Source organism: Trachemys scripta, chromosome 1 (assembly GCF_013100865.1).
Source record: "Trachemys scripta elegans isolate TJP31775 chromosome 1, CAS_Tse_1.0, whole genome shotgun sequence".
NCBI lineage: Eukaryota > Metazoa > Chordata > Testudines > Emydidae > Trachemys > Trachemys scripta.
In genome coordinates this window covers 283763310-283784014 of record NC_048298.1, presented here as the reverse complement: position 1 = coordinate 283784014, position 20705 = coordinate 283763310, and the positions used below count along the sequence as shown (strand labels likewise).

Genomic DNA, 20705 nt, shown 5'->3' with positions numbered 1-20705 from the left:
TGAGCACTGAAAGTGGAAGTGCCTAAATGCCATGAGACCAGCTCATCAATTGCCTGAATGTCTTGAAATCTGCTGGCAAACCATGCAGATCTTTGTGCTCCCATGAAAAGGGCTGTTCCACTGTGTGCTGTTCCCTGATCTCCCCTGCATCAGGAGCCATGGTACCAAAGCTGTAGGATGGGTGTTAACACTGAATTGCAGGTCTGTTGTGGCTGTTCTTCAGCTCGGCCCCCTCTCCCATCCAATGGTTGGTTTTTAGCCCAAATTTGTGGAGCCCCATGTGCATTATGCTCCTGTTAAAAGGCATCCAGAGGCTTAGAGGAAGGTAGAGATGCTCCTTTGACATTGTATGTGAAATGACCTACCTTGAGCTGCTTTCACCCCATCTGAGTTTAGAAGCAGGGTTAGGAAGATGATGTGGCCCAGGTTGTCTATGTGCTCCTGAAAGGATTTACAATAAAGATATGGATAAAAGTCCCATAAAAGGAAGCAGCTATTCTCCCCACCCCCCGCAAAAAAAAAAAAAAAAAAAAAAACCCCAACCAAGAATGCATTTTAATTATTGCAGTCCTATCAAATTAATTGATCTGTCCATTATGTACTTATTCCTTTGTGCCTCTCAGAGCACAAGATTAGATATTGGGAATGAGGAAGGGCTTTGTTTTTGACAGCAGGCAAAAAAAAGTTATTATGTTTGTATAATAGCTGTTCAGTCACTTTCTGTGCCATGATTCACTCACCTTTATGAGAAGTGTCAATAAATATTATACATGTTCCTCTTTCAAAGCACCAAACTCCTACTGGGGGAATTCCCAGAGTACACTATAAAAGGGCTCCCGCTGTCCTTTCTCCATCATACCTGTTTGCTGAGAAGATGAAGTGTGCAAACTTGGCTGTGCTGCTGGTCTTTCTACAAAATGCCATTGCACAGAATGCAGCCACCACCACGATCCAGAATGTGGTAAGATGCGTATTATGATTTTCACAGGCTCTAATGTATTCTTTTTTCCTCTCACTTATTCATGTTGCTAGGAAAATCTTTTAAAATTATTTGAGGCAAGTTTTCAGATCTCCATTCGTTCTGTGGACTCTCTGTAAGTAACAAGTGCAAAATACCACCTTTAACAAATGTGCTGGGATTTAATTATAAATCTGAAAACAAATTACACTGTTTTAAAAAGACAAAATTCTGCCTTCAGTTAGGTGAATGCAACTCCCGTTGCGAATTGGAATAGAGTTTAAATGCAAAATGCAGGTTGTAATTAATTAACTATGGTTTGTACCTGAGATGAGCTCAATCCAAAACCGCAGATGCAAACACCACACAGCCTTTTGGAGTGTTGAAGATCTGGATTTAGATCTCAGTGTCTCAGGTTCATTTGCCCAGCACTTTGAAAACATAATGCGCTATATGAGTTCTAGGTGATACTATTAATGCAGTCTCTTGGTCTAGTAGGCCTTAAAAGTGCTGTGGACTCAGGTAGTGAACTCAGCATCTAAGGGGAGGGAATGTTTTTCACTGCAGCATGATTAAGCAGTGGAAATTCCTGGCAGTAAAAATCAAGGCTGAAGTGTAAATATATAATGATAAGCTGAGGACGGGGGAATTTAGAATGTCAGAAATTTCTCCTCATTATGCTCACTCCTGGGTAAACCATAATTTGTGCAGACATTTGTAAAATTTATGATGCTCCTTGTAACTCTGCTGTTAATCACTATCAGCCTCCCCTGTACAACGCTATCAGGGGGCCAGACAAATGGCTGCGTACGTTATCTTTTTGACCAGCTGGCACAAAAAAACCCTGTTTTTTCTGAATCAATTTAAACAAGTGGCCATTTTCCTGCCATCTTCCAGTTCCTCAGCTGTCCAGATGGCTGTTTTAGGGGCTCCTTAGGAGTGGGACTGTCTGACTGGATGGGGGAGTGAGGGAGCAGGTGACGGGGATGCAGTGGCATGAGGCACTGAACCGGTTCTTGGATGGAGTAGTAGGAGGCCTGCAGGGGAAGCTGGCTAAAACTGGGGCTCCAGAGCTCTGTCAGAATGGAGTTTTGCTTCCGCATGGCTTTGAAGTTGTGCAGCCGGGGATGACCCCTGCCATACAGAGCTCCTGCAGGAATGGCGCATTGCTTTTGTATGGCTGACTAGCAGCTGCCTCCTTGTGCAAGCCCCTTCCTGCCCCACATGCCTCAGGTTTATCATGTCAAATGGTTTTGCAAGCATTGGAGATTGCCACAGTTCCCATTTGGTGGAGCTCAGCTGCGTACATTGGTGGGCTCCGTCCCTGCGATATAATGTTTTGTGCAGTACACAGGACCTTGATTACTGTAGGCTCCCAGGGATGCATGTTAAGATTCAAGAGTGGCATCCAATCTTGCCAGTGCTCTGGAGGGGTAGGACCTGAAACCTTATTCCATAAGATGGCCGTGAGAGGGTATATATTACTTTAGCATAAATAATGCACACTGATAGACTGAGCATTTGCGGCTTTCCATTGATCACATGAAGCTTTTTTCAAAGGAAGGACTCCATGAAACAAAGTTGTACCAGAAGAAACATTAACTGTCTCAGCAGTCAGTCAGAAATCCCAATCAATGTTAGAGCTGCTGGAGATGGCTCCCTTCACAAAATCAAAGTGTTTCAGAATACTGAGGAATCTGGAATGCTGATTGTCTGTCGGGAGAGGGGGTCATGATTTAAATAGGGATGGGACACGTAGTATGTTGCATTGTAACAGGTATTTTTGTTTCCTTTCCAGCCTACCCCTCTTCCTACCCTGGTGGAATATCTGACTGAACCTCAGGCCACACTCAACAAACCTCAGTTCATGCCAGAGGTATACCATTGTTTACTGTTCTTGGAAAGCTATAGTAAACATCATCATTAAGATAAGAGAGATGCGTGGTCTAGTATATTCAGCGCAGGACTGGCAATCAGGTGGTTTAGAGGTCTAATCCTGGCTGTCACAGGTCTCTGTGTCTTATGCCAAATTGCTGAGGCTGAAATTTGAGTGCAGGATTTTCAAAATTAATTTCCTAAATTTAGGCTTCTAAATCCATATAAAGTCGCCCAAATAAATGGCCTGGTTTTCAGAAATGCTCAGCACCCCGCAGCTCTCATTTACTTTATTAAGCTACAAATATTTGGATCAGGCTGAATAATATTTCTTTTAGACTCAGATACCTTCATGTAATACATGATTTAATTTTACAAACAGAACTTTTGCAGTCAAGTCCTTGCTGCAGGCTAGGACAGTTTGTTAAATACTCAATGAAGCCTATTTAGCTTTTAAAAATACCACAAACCATCCAACCAAAAAGAGCTGAGCTTCAGCATATTTTTATATAGGACTTGGAAAGATGTTATGACCAACATTAATAGTTCTATTGACATTGCACTGTGATCAAAGGAGTCAGGGACCCAGGAAGATCTTTATAATAATTAATTAATTAATACTGCTTATGGTTTCATCAATATCATGAACCCAGCATACAATAATGTCAATGGAAGAAATGAAACAATTCTGTCAACATCATATTAAGTCTGAGGAAGATATGAACTTGATGTGATGTTAATGTGCAAAGGTCTTGAAATCTGCAACCATTTTTCATGCTGAATAGTTCTCCTGAAACCTGCCCCTCTAAATTCCTGTTAAACATTATCAGCCTTTAATTCTTAGGTCTTACAGGAGTTGAATGACTCAACCCAGGGCCGGCTCCAGCATTTCTGCCGCCTCAAGCAAAAAAAAAAAAAAAAGCCGCGATCGGCGGTGGCAATTGGAAAAAAAAAAAAACAAGTCGTGATCGGCAGCGGCAGTTCAGTGGCAGGTCCTTTGCTCCTAGAGGGAGTGAGGGACCTGCTGCCCCTGAATTGCCGCAGTTGCTGCCCCTCTCCCTTGGCCACCCCAAGCACCTGCTTGTTAAGCTGGTGCCTGGAGCCAGCCCTGACTCAACCTATTGATACCATTTATTTTTTTGGAGGAAGGATATTCTTATGGTTAAGGCACTAGCCTGGGACTCAGGGAATTTGGGATGGTCCAATGATTGGGGCATTGGCCTGGGGCTTTGGAGAGCTGGATTTAGATCGCTGCTCTGCCACAGACTTCTTGTGTGACCTCGAGCAAGTCATTAACTTCTCTGTGCCTCAGTTCCCAATCTGTACAATGGGGATAATAGCACTTCCCTACCTCACAGAGGTGTTGTAAGACAAATACATTAAAGATTCTGAGGTGCTCAGATAGTAGGACAATGGGTGCCATAAAAGATAGAATTGTTGCCCCTGCCACAAATTTCATGTGTGATCTTGGCCAGGTCACTTAAACTTTCTGAGTCAAATGCTGATTCCTGTTGAAGTCAATGGCAAATTTCCCATTTCTGTCAATGAGGCTCCTCATTGGTAAAACAGGGATAACAATATTTCTTCCTCCCACCCTTTAGCTATCTTGTCTATTTAGGCTTTAACCTCTTCAAGGCAGGGGATGTCTCTTACTATGTATATGTACATCTTCTAGCATAATGAGGCCGAACCTCAGAAGGGGTAACTAGACACTCCTACAATACAAATAATATTTTTTTAGTAAGTGGTTGAATCCATCCATTGAAGTTTGGTGGGTTTTTGATAGTTTAAATCCACTTTTAAAATAGTTATTTAATTTATTAAATAAACATAGATAAAGGGCAGTTTGTAATCTGTATCAGGGATAAAATAATGTCCCCTCCTCACAGGCTAGCACAGATAGGACCTTATGAAAGGTAAGTACAATAACCATATTTGTCTGTTCATTGGATGTTTTCCTCTCTGCTCCTTTTTTCACCATTCCTGCTGAGCAGAATGCAAATCCAGTAATGTGAGGAGTCTGAAGGTGACAGTTCCAAAAGCACCTAAGGGACTTAGGAGCCCAAGGCCCATTTTTAATAGTGACCTAGGCCCAGATTTTTAAAAACTATTTAAGCATTGCTGCACTCAGTTTTGCAATGCCTAACCAATTTAGGTGTCTCAATTTCATTTTCAAAAGGGATTTAGGAGCCCAAATTTAGGGATTGTGTTAATCAATAAAGGAAGCATGGAATGTGGAACAGAAGCCTGTTTATCTCACTTTATTGGAAGTGGACAAATTTAGTCATGGTACAAAACTACTCATAAAAGCGATATTCAACAGCCAATATTTTATTATTTTTTAACTCTGACTGCCCCAATTAAAAAACTTGTTTATGTTCCTATGCACTGATGGAGCAGTGATAAATGTCCATTACTCCTCTCAGTACCCTGCAGTAGCAGGCATACCAGCTCTCATGTGCATGTGGTTGAGTATGCAACCTGTTTACCAAGGGTAGCTGAAAAATATCAAATGAAACATATTCCCAGTGGGGAAAATAGGGTTAAGTAAAAATCAACATTTTCCATGAAAATAGATCAATTTCTGTGGATTCTTCCATTAGTAAAATCCAAACAAAACTTTGTAAAGTGCTCTGAAATTAATGGACTAAAAGCACTAACTGGACCTGATGCAAAGACCATTAAAAGCAATGGAAAGACTCCCTATAAGATTTAATATGATTATTTCCTGCTCTGCCATTGACTCGCTGTCTGATCTTAGAAAAATCATGTAACTTTCCTGTACCTCAGTTTTGCCAGCGTTAAAATAGTTATAATAGAATTTAACTACCTCTATAGAGGTGTGGTGAAGCTTAATGAATTAATATAGGAAAATACTTTGAGTTTATTGGAAGAAAGTTGTAATAATAATAATTAATAAATGCTTTCAGGGTCAGTATTATTATTAATTATTACGCTCAACTTTTCCCTGCTTGGGGACTGTTGTCAGTCCTTTGGTGTTGTTTCCTAGTAGCATATTGACAATTTTTTATTTGCTTTCTGAAACAAACTTGTTCTTACAGCCATTTGCCAATGTAACCGGCTCTTTGAATGAAAATGGAGTGTGCCAATGCTCAGTGTACCTGCCAGACACCGCGTTTCCTGTGCAGAAGGTCGAGATGCTGGAAATCACGGCCCGAGTGCTTTCTGAGAAATTTGAAATAGAACTTACTAAAGTAAGGATTTTTGGTTTTTCTTTTAAAAAAAATCTACCAGTCCTATTTTTAGTGAATGTGAAACAGTCCAGCAGTCAGAACTTTGCAGGGCCTGCCTTCCAAGCACTGCAGTGAGGGGCATGTAAAAATTGCAAGGAAAAGGGTGATTAAACATAAAATGTTCAATATTGTAGCATGCAAGCTGGGCCTTATAACAACATGAGTTTCAAGTATCCTCGGGCCTCATTCCTGGGCCTATAGACAGTCCCTACGGAGGTTCGGGGCCTGGGGCGGAAGTGATGGATTTGTCTCTTCTGGGACCGACTGCGCCAGCCAATCGCACTGGCCTGCAGGGCCTCCCAAAGCACGGGGCCTGGAGCAGTCACCCCAATTTGCCCTACCCAAGGGACAGCTCTGCCTATAGGCACATGGTGTTCTTGGAGGGATGGAGGAAGAGCTATGCTACTCTTTATGAACCATGGAACAGTCTTGTTGGCTTGTAATTGCTATATACAGTCACAGAGGAAGCCATGATTCCTGCTCCCTCCTGTGTTATTACCAAGGTCGACGAGAGGGGGGGAAGTCGGTACAAATTACTGGGGCCCGATGGTCCAGAAGGGGGCCCGGGGTCCGGCTTCCCCCCCCTTGTCAGCCCTGTTTAGCCGGTCCGCCCTTGCTGGGGGGCCCGAAAAATTTTTTTCACCGGGGCCCGAACCTGCTCTAGGCGGCCCTGGTTATTACTTGTATGTAACCAGCTTATGGGAGGGAATGAGGGAAAAGAGAGCAAATGTCAGCTCAGCTCAGGTTGAAGCAAAAACCCACCCCCTGACCCCCTCCATTCCCATAACAGTTGAAAAAAAAATCAGTTATTTTCTCTGTCAACATCTGATGGTCTAGCAATGACTGTTGAATTATGCATTCTAGTTAAAGACAAACTCCTTACCCTTACACTACTTTGCTTGTTTGTTACAAGGATTCAGATCTCATTTTTCTTGCAAAAATCAGGCAAAACTAGGGGACTACCGTGGTTTCTTGAGAGAAGGAGAACCTACATTTGATTTTTGCTGGTAGATGAATATTCAGGGTTTAAATTAGGTGTCCATGAGAAAGTGTTTGACTTCTCCAGGAGCCAGACATCTTAAGAAATGAAGTGTCCTTGAATTAATCAGTAGAAAAGGCACAGCAGTAAATTATAAATTCTAACCATAAATATTCATAACTCTCTTCTAGTATAATCAAGAATAGATAAGAAGTTATGCATAAAAACACAACAATGTGGGGCCATAATCCTATAGAAGGTCTTTTCAGTTAAAATAATTTGCTTTGAAATAACTAGCGCTAACGATGACATACATTCAGTTGTCAGTGAAGGTATGAAGGGGCAATTTGACAAATCTCAGTGCCTCTCGGCACAAGAGCTACCTGATCACTTTAGGAGGAATATGGAACTTGACATTAATGATCCATGAAAACACTAGGTATTTAAGGGCCCCAAAGTGCTCCCACTGTGATCAGTGGCAAAATTTCAATTGCTTGCAGTAGGACAGGATCAGGTCTATAATTCCCATCCTGAAACTTGGACTAATTCTGCAAGGCCCTCCCAGATCAGAGAGGACTGAAATAAGATCCAACTGAAGCCAATCTTCTATTGAAGTGAAACTGCATTGGGAGTTCTGCCTGACTAAGGACCATGGCAGGAATTGGCTGATTTTTTGAAACCTTGTAGCCATTCTCTGTTAAAAAAATGGCTGGACTCTAGTGACCAGATCCTCAGCTGATGTCATTTTCTTCAAGTCAATGGAGCTCTGGCAGTGTATACCAGTTCAGGAGTTGGCCCTCACTTTTCAACTCCAGTGGGAGATACCAAAAAAAAATCTTGACCTAATCTGAGTTTCACTGCACTTTATCATGTTGAGTTTGATTTGCCAAACAGTGTTACAATGCATCCAGTTAGATATAGTGTGACAGATCCTCCAATGTGATCCCAGGAAAAGAGACATCAGGTCAGAAATGAAAACAAACTGTATTTTTGTTTAACTACAGGGGTGTTACAATTTCATAGTTAGTTATTATGTTGCTTGATCATAGAACGAAAAAGATACCAGGCGTTGACTTGTTCATCTCTGAGTTCAAGTAAAATTGAAATGTCTGGAGATGGGCAGAAGACGCTTGAATCTATGTGCATATCTGTACTTGTCTCATGTAAACATATTTCTCAGGCTCTCTTTGAAATGAGTTTCTTACCTTTCTAGTTGTAAAGATACCCCTCAGTGTGTAACCCAATGTACTGCTGTTTCCTGAAAATACTTATGACAAAATGAAACAATAAAACTAAAAGATCTCCCAACTCATCCTAGCGATAGAGTGGTCTGAACCAAAATTCTGGGTTCCAAGCACCCCCAAACTATGGGGATGTTCAGATCTACATCCAATTTTGCAGCCCAGACTCGTCTTTACACATTATGGAGTGGGAGCGTCTACTGAACTACTGTGAAATTTGAAACAACTAGGCAAATCATAAACACTTGGATTTTGGTTTTGAATCTGAGAACCACTTTACAAAGAGGGTTGGAATAACAAACAGATCCTCAACTAATTTAAATGGATGTAGCACCATGGAAGTTAGTTTACAACTTACTAATTTACACCAGCTGAGGATGTGACCCAAATGCCATAACTATATTTCAGCATCCCATTGTGGATGGGTTCAATCTTACCTTACTTACTTAGTCAAAACTCCATTTAAAGCTAATGGGAGATTTTCCTGAGTAAGACTTGGAGGATCCAGCCCCTTAAGAGGTGCTATACATGTATTAGAAGTCCCAGATATACAACCTGATTGAATCTTTAAGCTTTTGTCTGATTGTAGGCTGCTAATTCAACAAGCAAGGGGGGGGGGGCCCTTTTATAAAATCAGCAGGCAGTGAATTTCACAAAGAGATACTCTGATATTCCAAATCAGTAAAAAACTGTAGCCTGAAAATGTTGGACTAATTTTTTCATCTGTAATTATCATGATGAAAAAATTAACTTGTTAGACTAATGCAGGAATCAGCTTTGTTCACAACAGTGAAGAGGAGTATGGCTCTCTTTGTGCATCTCATTAAAAGGGAAGAATAGCAACTTTAATCCAATGGGAGAATGTGCCTTTCAGTGCTTTGACCACAATGCCCAGAACATGCTTGAGCAATAAAAACAGGAAGAGCAAACATACCTGCCCAACAGAGATGAAAACTATATTCAAGATAGATTATTCTGTTGGAAATATTCCTCTTGATCTCAGGCTGGGTTATATGACATGCGGGTGGCATGCTCACCCTGTGATCATGGAGGTCAGTCTTGCCTGTGGCCAATGCACTTGCACGTGAATTGCTTGCTCATTTCATTTCTATCCCCCTTTCTCTCCCTCTCCATCTTTTTTCATTTTATGCCTTCCTTCTGCTTCCTCATTCCTCCACCCCCACCCTCCACCTGCATGCTGGAGGAGTGTCTGCTTGCATGCTGAGAAACCTGTGTTGATAAATACCACTTTTGGGTAACTGACACAATAAATGAACATTACAGATTTTCTCCCTGCCCTTTTCAGGCCCTTAGTGTGACAATGCTTGCAAAGCAGAAAAAACTAGATAGGAATTATTCTTACGCATGCCTAAAATAGATGAATTTTATATTTCTTTAAGGGTGAAATTCACCTCCTGCAGAGGTCCACCACAAGGCCTATGCACTGCTCAAACCCCACTGCAAAGCTCTGGGATGAATGTGAGATGCATGGTGAATACTGATCTGTACCCCAAAATGTGGTTTATGTACTAGATTTCAGAGATGGTGTGGTGGCCTGATAGAGGGGAGCAGATGGTTTCAACACAATCCCCCACAGGTAGATACAGTCACAAGCTATTAAGGCAAAATGGGTCTAACTGCCAAGCAATAGAGCAGCCTCATGGGAGGCATTCTCCTAGATGGCCTGGCTGGCCAACTGGGAAAAAACAGTCTGAGGTAGAAGGAAGACTGGGCATTCCGACAAAGTGGGCATTCACCCACGAAAGCTTATGCTCCAATCCATCTGTTAGTCTTAAAGGTGCCACAGGACTCTCTGTTGCTGGTCTCAGACCTGAAGCTCTTACTTATGTGAGTAGCCCATACTTATGCAGGTAGTCCACGGACTTCAACGGATTGCAGATTTGGCATATTTTTGGCAACTAGATTTTCTTTTAAAGCATTTATTTTCTTTAAGTATTTTAATATTATTAGCATCGGGATAGATGCTCACATTTCTGAACGTTTGTGCCTGTGGTATAGGTAATTGTACACATCAGTACGCGTTTTCTCCACATGGTTGCCTACTTTGTGCTCACCAGTTTGCAAATGCAAATGTATTTTTGTGCATGCGGTGGGTTCATGTGCAAATTTTACAGGCACAGTTTAGACACTAACTTTTAAACATCTTCCTCACAGAGATTACTGGGGAAATCTCCCAGCTCTCACTGGATTTTTGTGAGTAGCAAGGTAGTCAGAATCCATCTCTCTTCAAACAACATGGATCTTGCTCTATGGACTGGTCCATGTTAGGGTGGAGGTAGGGAAATTTAGACATATCTATGGTGAATGTCCAGTCAGTTAGCTCCATATATAGAAATACAGTTAAACAGACACTATTTATTTTGATTGCCAAGTACAATACATTTTATTATTCCTTAGCTTGAATTTATACAGGACTAAAACTATGAGAGCCAGATCCTCAGTTGGTGTAAATTGGGGACTCGGTTGGTGTAACCAGGAGATATTCAAAGACCTGAAACTCAAAAAAGAGTCATACAAAAGTGGAAACTAGGTGAAATTACAAAGGATGAATATTAAAAAAACCCAATAGAAGCACGAAGGGACAAAATTAAAAAAGGCCACCCCCCCCAAGATTAATCTAGCTAGAGACATAAAGAGTAACAAGAAAACATTTTACAAATATATGAGAAGCAAGAAGACGACCAAGGACTGGCGAGGCCCATTACTCAATGACGAGGGAAAGACAATACCAGAAAACACAGTAATGTCTGAAGTGTTAACTGCCTTTTTTTGTTTATATTTTCACCAAAAAAATTATCAGTGATTGGAAGACTAACATAGTGAACATCTGTGTAAATGGGGTAGGATCTGAGGCTAAAATAAGGAAAGAACATGTTAAGAATTAATTAGACAAATTAAATGTCTTCAAGCTGGCAGGGCCTGATGAAGTACATCATAGAATACTTCAGCCAGTTCCTTAAGATATTGCTGAGCCATTAGCAATTATCTCTGAGAACTCATGGAGGATGGGAGAGATCCCAGAGGCCTGGAAAAGGGCAAATATAGTACCTATCTATAAAAAGGGGAATAAGGACAACCCAGGGAATTATAGACCAGGCAGCTTAACTTTGGTGCCCGGAAAGATAAAGGAGCAAATAATTAAACAATTTGCAAGCACCTAGAAAAAATAAGGTGATAAGTAGCAGTCAATCTGAATTTGTGAAGAAAAAATTACGTCAACCTAATATCCTTCTTTGACAAGGTAATAACCTTGTGGATAGTGTGGACACAGCAGATGTGATATATCTTGATTTTAGTAAGGCTTTTGATACTGTCTCACATGACCTTCTCATAAGAAAATTAGAGATATATAGCCTAGATGAACCTACTATAAGGTGGGTGCACAACTGGTTGGAAAATTGTATACAGAGAGTATTTATCAATAGTTCACATTTGAGCTGGAAGGGCATATTGAATGGGGTCCTGCAGGAATCTGTCCTGGTCTGGTTTTATTCAATATCTTCAAAAATGGTTTGGATAATGGCATAGAGAGTACACTTATAAAATATGTTGACCATACCAAGCTGGAAGGGATTGCAAGTGCTTTGGAGGACAGAATTAGAATTCAAAATGATCTTGACAAACTGGAGAAATGGTCTGAAATAAACAGGATGAAATTAAATAAAGACATATGCAAAGTACTACCTTTAGGAAGGAATAATCAATTGCACAAATACAAAATGGATTTGACTGTGTAGGAACACATACTGCAGAAAAGGATCTAGGGGTTATGTGGCATCACAAATGAAACATGAGTGAACCATGTAATATTGTTGCAAAAGACCTGAACATCATGCTGGGAGGTATTAGCAGGAGTGTTGTAAGAAAGACACGAGAAGTAATTCTTCCATTCTACTCAGCACTGATAAAGTCTCAGCCGGAGTATGGTGTCCAGTTCTGGGCACCACACTCTGAAAAGATGTGGACAAATTGGAGGAAGTCCAGAGGAGAGTAACAAAAATGATTAAAGGTCTAGAAAATGATGACCTACAAGGAAAGATTGAAAAGATTGGGTTTGTTTAATCAGGAGAGGAGTAGACTGAGGGGGGAGGTGAAAACAGTTTTCAGGTACCTAAAAGGTTGTTATAAAGAAGAGGGTGAAAAATTGTTCTCCTTAACCACTGAGGACAGTGCAAGAAGTAATGGGCTTAAATCGCAGCAAGGGAGATTTAGGTTAGACTTTAGGAAAAACTTCCTAACTATAAAGGTAGTTAAGCACTGGAATAAATTGCCTAGGGAGGTTGTGGAATCTCCATCACTGGAGGTTTTTAAGAACAGATTAGACAAACACCTTCCAGGGATGGTCTAGATCAGGGGTCAGCAATGTTTGGCATGCGGCTCGCCAGAGTAAGCACCCTGGTGGGCTGGGCCAGTTTATTTACCTGCTGATGCAGCAGGTTCAGCCGATTGCGGCCCCCACTGGCCGTGGTTTGATGTCCCGGGCCAATGGGGGCGGCAGGAAGCCATGGCCAGCACATCCCTCGCCCGCACCGCTTCCCGCCGCCCCCATTGGCCCGGGACGGCGAACCACGGCCAGTGGGGGCCGCGATCGGCTGAACCTGCCGCGTCAGCAGGTAAATAAACTGGCCTGGCCCGCCAGGGTGCTTACCCTGGCGAGTCGCGTGCCAAACATTGCCGACCCCTGGTCTAGATAATACTTAGTCCTGCCTCAGTGCAGGGTTCTGGACTGATGATCTATCTAGGTCCCTTCCAATCCTACATTTCTATGGGTTTATGCTAAATGGCTTCCCTCAGACTCAAAAAGTAGTTCAGTCACAGTTGCATAAAAAATTGTAACTCTGAAAAGAGGGTCCTCTTATCTTTGGTTTGCCTCCTTAAGCTAAATCACTGAGATTCAGTAGTCAGACACATTATTATTTGTTTAATCGATCGTATTTGCTCTGCACAAGTATTGATGTACCATTGACTAAACTCCCAAAGACTTGCCCCAGCATGTACTGAGGTTCAGTATATATCTTGGAAAGAATTATTAGGGGGAAGTCTCTTCTCTGGTTGTTACAAAGCCCTGGTCAGGAATCTGTAGGCAATATCACCAGGACAGTAGAACAGCAAAGCTCTAGTCTTAATGAAAAACTGTACCCATGTCAAATTTTTAAAAGTCCATTTCGGAGCTGTCCTCTTGATTAAAATAGAGCGGAAAAAAATTGTGACTGGTGCAAAACACTCTTAATTCATCAGAGGAGTAGCCGTATTAGTCTGGATCTGTAAAAAGCAACAAAGAGTCCTGTGGCACCTTTAAGACTAACAGAAGTATTGGAGCATAAGCTTTTGTGGGTGAATACCCCACTTCGTCTGGGTATTCACCCACGAAAGCTTATGCTCCAATACTTCTGTTAGTCTTAAAGGTGCCACAGGACTCTTTGTTGCTTTTTACAGATCCAGACTAATACGGCTACTCCTCTGATGAATTAAGAGTGTTTTGCACCAGTCACAATTTTTTTCCGCTCTATTTTAATCAAGAGGACAGCTCCGAAATGGACTTTTAAAAATTTGACATGGGTACAGTTTTTCATTAAGACTAGAGCTTTGCTGTTCTACTGTCCTGGTGATATTGCCTACAGATTCCTGACCAGGGCTTTGTAACAACCAGAGAAGAGACTTCCCCCTAATAATTCTTTCCAAGATATATACTGAACCTCAGTACATGCTGGGGCAAGTCTTTGGGAGTTTANACACAATAATATAATTCTATTTATTCCTGCTGAGAGATACTTCTTACCTTTTGGAATGCCATTAAGGAAAAATGGGAACAGTTTTAAGTCATGTGGGAGGAAGATTATATCTTTCCCAAGATGTTCCATTTGTATGGAACTCATATTTTTCAGAGAATGCTCCAAATCCACATAATGTTCTTGACATTCTTCTTCACAGTGTTTGCACCATGACCTTTACATTAGTAGATACATGTGCAAAAGTATATTTATCCAGCCATCTGTTTAGTGGTTCCACATCTGAAGAGGCTGCTGCACAAAAGTTATTCTACCTAAAGGCTCAAATAACTATTTCACCTCAACTGGCCTTCATTTAAATCAGTTTCAGGATGGATGGATCGGATTTGTAATAGTGCACGGTGCTAAAATATCCCCTTCTTCAGGGGACTCAATTAGTTTTAATGCAGAAAAGATTAGATACTATTTGCAGAGTATCAGGGGGTAGCTGTGTTCGTCTGGATCTGTAAAAAGCAACAAAGAGTCATGCTTCTGATGCAGTGGGCATTCACCCACGAAAGCTTATGCTTCAATACATCTGTTAGTCTATAAGGTACCACAGGACTTTTTTTGCTAGTTGCAGAGTGGTGGCCTGACCAGTGCCCACGGAAGTCAACAGAAAGTCATCTTGGAGAAATTGGTGGATCTTTCATTATCTTTTTCAGCCCCAGAGAGTACATCTATACAGCAAGTGGCAGGCCGCAGCAGTGAATCTCTGAGTCCAGGTCAACAGGCTTGGGCTTGCACGCTGTGCTAAAAATAGCTGTGTAGGTGTTGCAGCTCAGGCTGGAGTGTAGGCTCTGAGGTCTAGGGAGGGGGTTATTTTTAGCACTGCTATTTTTAGCACGATAGTGAGAGCCCGCGTTTGTCGACGGGCTCAGAGACTCGCAGACGGGGCTGTGTAGACATACCCCAAAATTCTTCATGTACATCACTTATCTGAAATAATCACTGCAGATTCCCTGGTAGAATCTGGCCCCTGAAATTCTATATAATCCTGGATAAAGTTAACTCCAAGAGGGAACATTAGTGCGTGTAAGCGGGTGGCTTGCCCTGTGCAGGCTGGAGGGCCTGGGGCACAGGGCCGGATTAATCTTGTGTGGGTTTGGTGCCAAACATATTGTGGTGGGGCTAGGGTGACCAGATGTCCCGTTTTTAAAGGGACAGTCACGTGTTTTGGGACTTTTTCTTATATAGGCGCCTATTATCCCCCACCCCCTGTCGTGTTTTTTCACAGTTGCTATCTGGTAACCCTAGGTGGGGCTGTGGGGGTTGTGTGCAGGTCACTGTGCGTTTGTGGTGGGGGATATGTGGAAGGGCACCACAAATGGGCATAGCAGGTCCAGGGGATGCTGGGCATTGGGAGCAGAGGGGTATTTGGGCAGGGAACCGTGGGGCATGGCCCAGGCCCGCCCCTAAGGGGAAGAGGCATGCTGGCAGCACAGGGCTGGGTGGGCCATGGTGTATCTGGCAACTGCCGGTTTGTAAACAGTGCCCTTGCACTGGGCTGGGCGGAGTGGGGACACCCTCATCATGCCATGCCCCATTGCCCCTAGCCAGCCCCTCGCTCTGGGGACCAACTTCCCCACGCCATGCACCACTATCCCCACCGGCCCCGTTTCTGGCCGACCGCGCCGGCTCCGGCCCCAGCGGCTCTGGCCCGGCTCGGCGTGGCTCAGGCCCCGGAGCCCCAGCCCTGGCCAAGCAGCCCCGGCCCTGGCCGAGCAGCGCCGGCCGAGCACCCCCAGCGGCTCTGGCCCGGCATCAGATGATTCCCCTATAAAAAGTAGCTGGAAGCTGAAGTGAGGGGAAAACTCAGGGAGAGCAAAGACTGCTGGGAGTAAGGAGGCGCCAGCAGAGTCCTGGGATTTGTGACTATGGTTTATCTATACCAGTGGTGCCCAACCTTATTACACAGGAGTGCCACATAAACCTTATGTGGGCCAAACAGATTCTACATATTTTAATAAGATTTAAAGTTACATGTATTGATTTATATTTGAAGTTTAGCTTGTGTTGTATGTATTTAGATAGGTTGTTTCTATGTACAGTATTGTCTGTTTACACACTTGTGTAAACTAAAATGATGTAAATGTGATGACAAAAGGCTAATGAATTGGCCGAGTTTGGACCATGGGATGTGAATAGCAATGCGCACCAGGATGCTGAACTGTAACTCACTCGTGTAGATGCTGCAGGTGCAACACATAAGGTTCCTAGTTTGCCTTCATGTCATCCTCTTCAAACAGGACTACATTAATGGGAAGAAGGAACCTTTTAGTTCACACCCCTGGCATCCACACAGGGGAGTTACAGAGTAGTTCTTTGGTGCTCCCTGCAGTCCGAACCACAGGTCAGTACAGATGTAGCCTAAGATTCCAGCTAGGAAGTGCTGGCAATAGCCTGCTAAGGCAGGGAAGACCCTGAGAGAGCAGGGGAAAGACAGCCAAAGTTCTCCAAGCAGGGAGGCTTGGGAGCAGGAAGAGAAACATTTGCTTGTTGGACTTTAATTTGGGACTCTGAGTTTTATTTTGAGTTTGTTTTGTGAATAAACCTAGGTTCCAATGAGGGGTATTTTGACACCAGAAAAGGAGTGTGGAGTCTTCATAAGGGGCCCTTGAGGGGGAAACATGCAGATGCTGCAGGGTGATCTCTGGCCATAGGGGCTTGCTCACAGTGTGGTTGCTCTTGTTACAGTGAGGAATAAAAAAGTGAAGATTATGAATGAAATTCTGCCCTCAGTAATGCACAGGGGTAAATGAAGGCAGAATTTGACAAATTTATATATAAATGCATGTAATAAAGATGTCAAACATGCCTGTTATATTTGTTCAGCTGAACTTGAAAATGTGCTTGTTTTTTTTTTTTTTAGGTTAGCCAATATACCAAAGCAATTGAAATATATGAACAGAAAATCAGAAACCTAACACTCAAGGTGGAACATATGGAGTCAACCAGTGTTTCTTACACTGAGTTGGACTTTCAGTTACTGAAACTGGAAATCAATGAAATGCAGAGACTGGTCACTCAGCTGAAATCCACACTTGTTGGAAGCAATGTGATTGTTGAACAACTATACGTGGAGGTAGAGTATGAGGGTTATTCTGCCATTCAGAAACATTCAGTTCTCTGTTACACCAGTGAAATTTGGAATGTCTCTACTATTGTCAGTGGAGTTAGTCTGGATTTAAATCAGTGTAAATTAAAGCAAATCTTGGCCTTAAGCATGTTTCTTCATATATAGCAAAAAATGGCAATTTTTATCGTTTGTGTGACAAAGTTAAAGTTCTTGGATGCTGCTATATTAAATAAATATGCTGTCTAAATTATTATAATAAATATTAATTTATGGGCACCTATGCCTGAAAGCTTCTGTGCTCTAATAAACATAATTAAAAATTTAACATTTTATGGTAGTGACCCGATTAATATAAAATCAAGAACTGGAAAAGACTCATACCTTCCCAATATTCAATAAATCAAATTTTCAAAATTATCACTCATTCACCTGGAGTGAATAATTGTTTTTGATGGTAAGTAAAAGATCATTAGTTTCTTCACTATCCTCTTCAACATTAAATGAGTGTGTGAGTAGATTATTTATCTAGGCAGGTAAGTTTTCAAGACATATCTGCAAGGCTGAAATCATTTATAGGTAACAGTTAATAACCAAGTAAGCCTTATTGGATATTTTGGGGTGATCTTTAGCATTACGGTATATGATTGAGTGCTAAAATCTCAAACATTTTCTTGTGGTTACACACATCCGCATGAGATCTGATGTTTATGCTAAAACATATTCTTGTGAAATGATAAATTCATCCTAAAATATTTGTGAAATAAACTTGACTGTAATTTAAAGTCATGCTAAATTTTTATTTCTCCAGATTAGGAATCTGACTGTTATGGTAAATGATCTGGAATCATTGGACAAAAACAATATCCTTGCAATCCGTCGAGAAATTGTGACACTGCAGAATCGATTGAAGGAATGTGAAAAGGATAGAAATCAAACCACTCCACCTTCCTATTTCCCACCAGGTAAGCATTCCGTGTATAAATCACATGAGAAAGGATGGTAGAAGTAGGAAGAAGACTGAGTTAAATTAAATGACAATAAAGCACAGGTCGAAAAGTAACATTTTGCCCTTCTTCCAAACTCTCTTTTGGTGGTATAATATAAGAACATAAGAATAGCCATATTGGGTCAGACCAAAGGTCCATATACCCCAGTATCCTGTCTTCCAACAGTGACCAATGTCAGGTGCTCCAAAGGGAATGAACAGAACAGGTAATCATCAAGTGATCTCTCCATCCCTGCCCATCCTGGCTAATAGCCATTGATGGACCTATCCTCCATGAATTTATCTAGTTCCTTTCTTAACCTTGTTATAGTCGTGGCCTTCACAACATCCTCTGGCAAGGAGTTCCACAGGTTTACTGTGCGTTGTGTGAAAAAATACTTCCTTTTGTTTGTTTTAAACCTGCTGCCTATTAATTTCATTTGGTGACCCCTAGTTCTTGTGTTATGAAAAGGAGTAAAAAACACTTCCTTATTTACTTTCTCCACACCAGTCATGCTTTTATAGACCTCTATCATATCCTTAGTAGTCTTTTTTCAAAGCTGAAAAGTCCCAGTCTCTTATTAATCTCTCCTCATATGACAGATGCTCCACAACCCTAATAATTTTTGTTGCCCTTTTCTGAACCTTTTCCAATTCCAATCTATCTTTTTTGAGATGGGGTGACCACATCTGTATGCAAGATGTGGACGTACCATGGATTTATATAGAGGCAATAGGATATTTTCTGTCTTATTATCTATCCCTCTCTTAATGATTCCCAACATTCTGTTTGCTTTTTTGACTGCCACTGCACATTGAGTGGATGTTTTCAGAGAACTATCCACAAAGACTTTAAGATCTCTTTCTTGAGTGGTAACAGCTAATTTAGACCCCATCATTTTATACGTATAGTTGGATTTATGTTTTCCAATGTGCATTACTTTGTACATTGACGGGGCCACTTAGGGATCTGGGGCAAAATCAGTACTTGGTCCTGCTAGTGAAGGCAGGGGGCTCGACTCGATGACCTTTCACGGTCCCTTCCAGTTCTTGGAGATAGGATATCTCCATTTATTTATTTATTTATTGAATTTCATCTGCCATTTTGTTGCCCTGTCACCCAGTTTTGAGAGAGATGTTTTTTCTGACTAACTCTGATCATGATTAACTTCTGTTAAAGTGATTTGTGTCTTGTCAGCATCACTCTACTGCTGCTTGGGAAATTTGAGAAGCAGCTGATGCATGGCGCTGTTTGTATGCAGACTCAAGAAGACAAAATTGCGTAGTTTACATTTTTCATTAATATGCAGAAATTTATTCTAACACATAAAGGCTAGAATCTTAGGGTGAAATCCTAGTCCCATTGAACTCAGTGGGAGTTTTGCCATTGTCTTCAATGGAGCCAGGATTTCACTCTTTTTTTTTTTTTAAAGAAAGTTTAAATTCTGTAGCAATTGATAGCTCTCCTTAAGGGAAAGCTTCCCAGTCACTAATGAGTAGGCAAGAGGATTTTTCAAGCAGTGTTACTCCCTTTGTATGCATTTTTATGTCTTCTTTTTGCCAAATTATTTTAAAGCAGAAGGTATTACAATGTTCATAATACAATGGGGGAAGAAGACTGCTTATTCACCGATACCTAACAATTTGGCTAGCAAATCAGAGGTGAACCAGACTACTAACAAAGAGTTTGGAGAAACCTTTGAACAAAGCAGAGCACTTTCCACTGTACAGATAGTTCACGTATTACCTACCGGTACTTGCCTCCTACCACCTTCAGGTCAGTTATTTCAAGCTTCCCATTAGCAGGAGAGAGGAACTGGTAGAAGTAAAAGTTTTCCCTCTGCGGCCTCTTCAGGTCTTGCCAGCACTGCAGGCAGCCAGTGCAGTTTGTCTCTGATAGGAAAAATGAACAGCACTTTCTCTGTTGGGTCAGATGATGCGGGGGTGGGGGGAGGGAAATACACTCTAAAGTCCTTTGCTAATCCTTAGGAAAGGCTTACCAATTGTTCAGTGGAAAGTGTAGGGTTTAAAAAGCATTTGAAGGGCATTTCATTGATTTATTGAGGGTGATGGTGTGTAGAGAGAGGCTGCCTCTTTCTTCTCAAGCCTGAGAACAAGTCTTTCTTACAGTTAAAAAGTGCTAAAACCTTTAACCATAGTGCTGTGTTCAGCAGGTGTATGTAAGAGGAGGAGGGGCTCATTTCAGGGTTAGTGGACTGGACCTCTTTCTGGTTGACTTGAATGTGGCATGCCTGCAGGGCACACAGGGCCAGCTCCAGGCACCAGCTTGGCAAGCAGGTGCTTGGGGCGGCCACTCCGGAGAGGGGGCGGCAGGTCCAGCTATTCGACAGCAATTCGGTGGACGGTCCCTCACTCCCGCTCGGAGTGAAGGACCTTCCGTCGAATTGCCGTCGCAGATCGCGGCTTTTTTTTTTTTTTTTTGGCTGCTTGGGGCAGCCAAAATCCTGGAGCCAGCCCTGAGGGCACAGCAGCTTTCTTAGCACCGGGAATGACATGGAAGGCCAGCTCCTCAGCTGGCATAAGT

The 20705-nt window shown here is 42.0% G+C and overlaps 1 protein-coding gene and 1 long non-coding RNA gene across 2 annotated transcripts in view; one reads left to right on the top strand and one right to left on the bottom strand.

Annotated features, from left to right (window-relative positions):
* Positions 1–361: 361 nt before the first annotated feature.
* On the bottom strand, positions 362–20043 carry LOC117870920. Its single transcript, XR_004644073.1, has 3 exons — positions 19912–20043; positions 860–1092; positions 362–441 (listed from the first exon to the last, which is right to left on the bottom strand). It is a non-coding gene; the product is annotated as an uncharacterized LOC117870920 (long non-coding RNA).
* Positions 824–20705, top strand: part of OLFM4 (olfactomedin 4) — a 32090-nt gene continuing 12208 nt past the window's right edge. The window contains exons 1-5 of the mRNA XM_034758396.1: positions 824–961; positions 2757–2834; positions 5896–6048; positions 16969–17181; positions 17984–18137. Coding sequence (XP_034614287.1) covers positions 875–961; positions 2757–2834; positions 5896–6048; positions 16969–17181; positions 17984–18137 — 685 coding nt within the window. The 5' untranslated portion in view covers positions 824–874. The remainder of the gene's footprint in view (positions 962–2756; positions 2835–5895; positions 6049–16968; positions 17182–17983; positions 18138–20705) is intronic.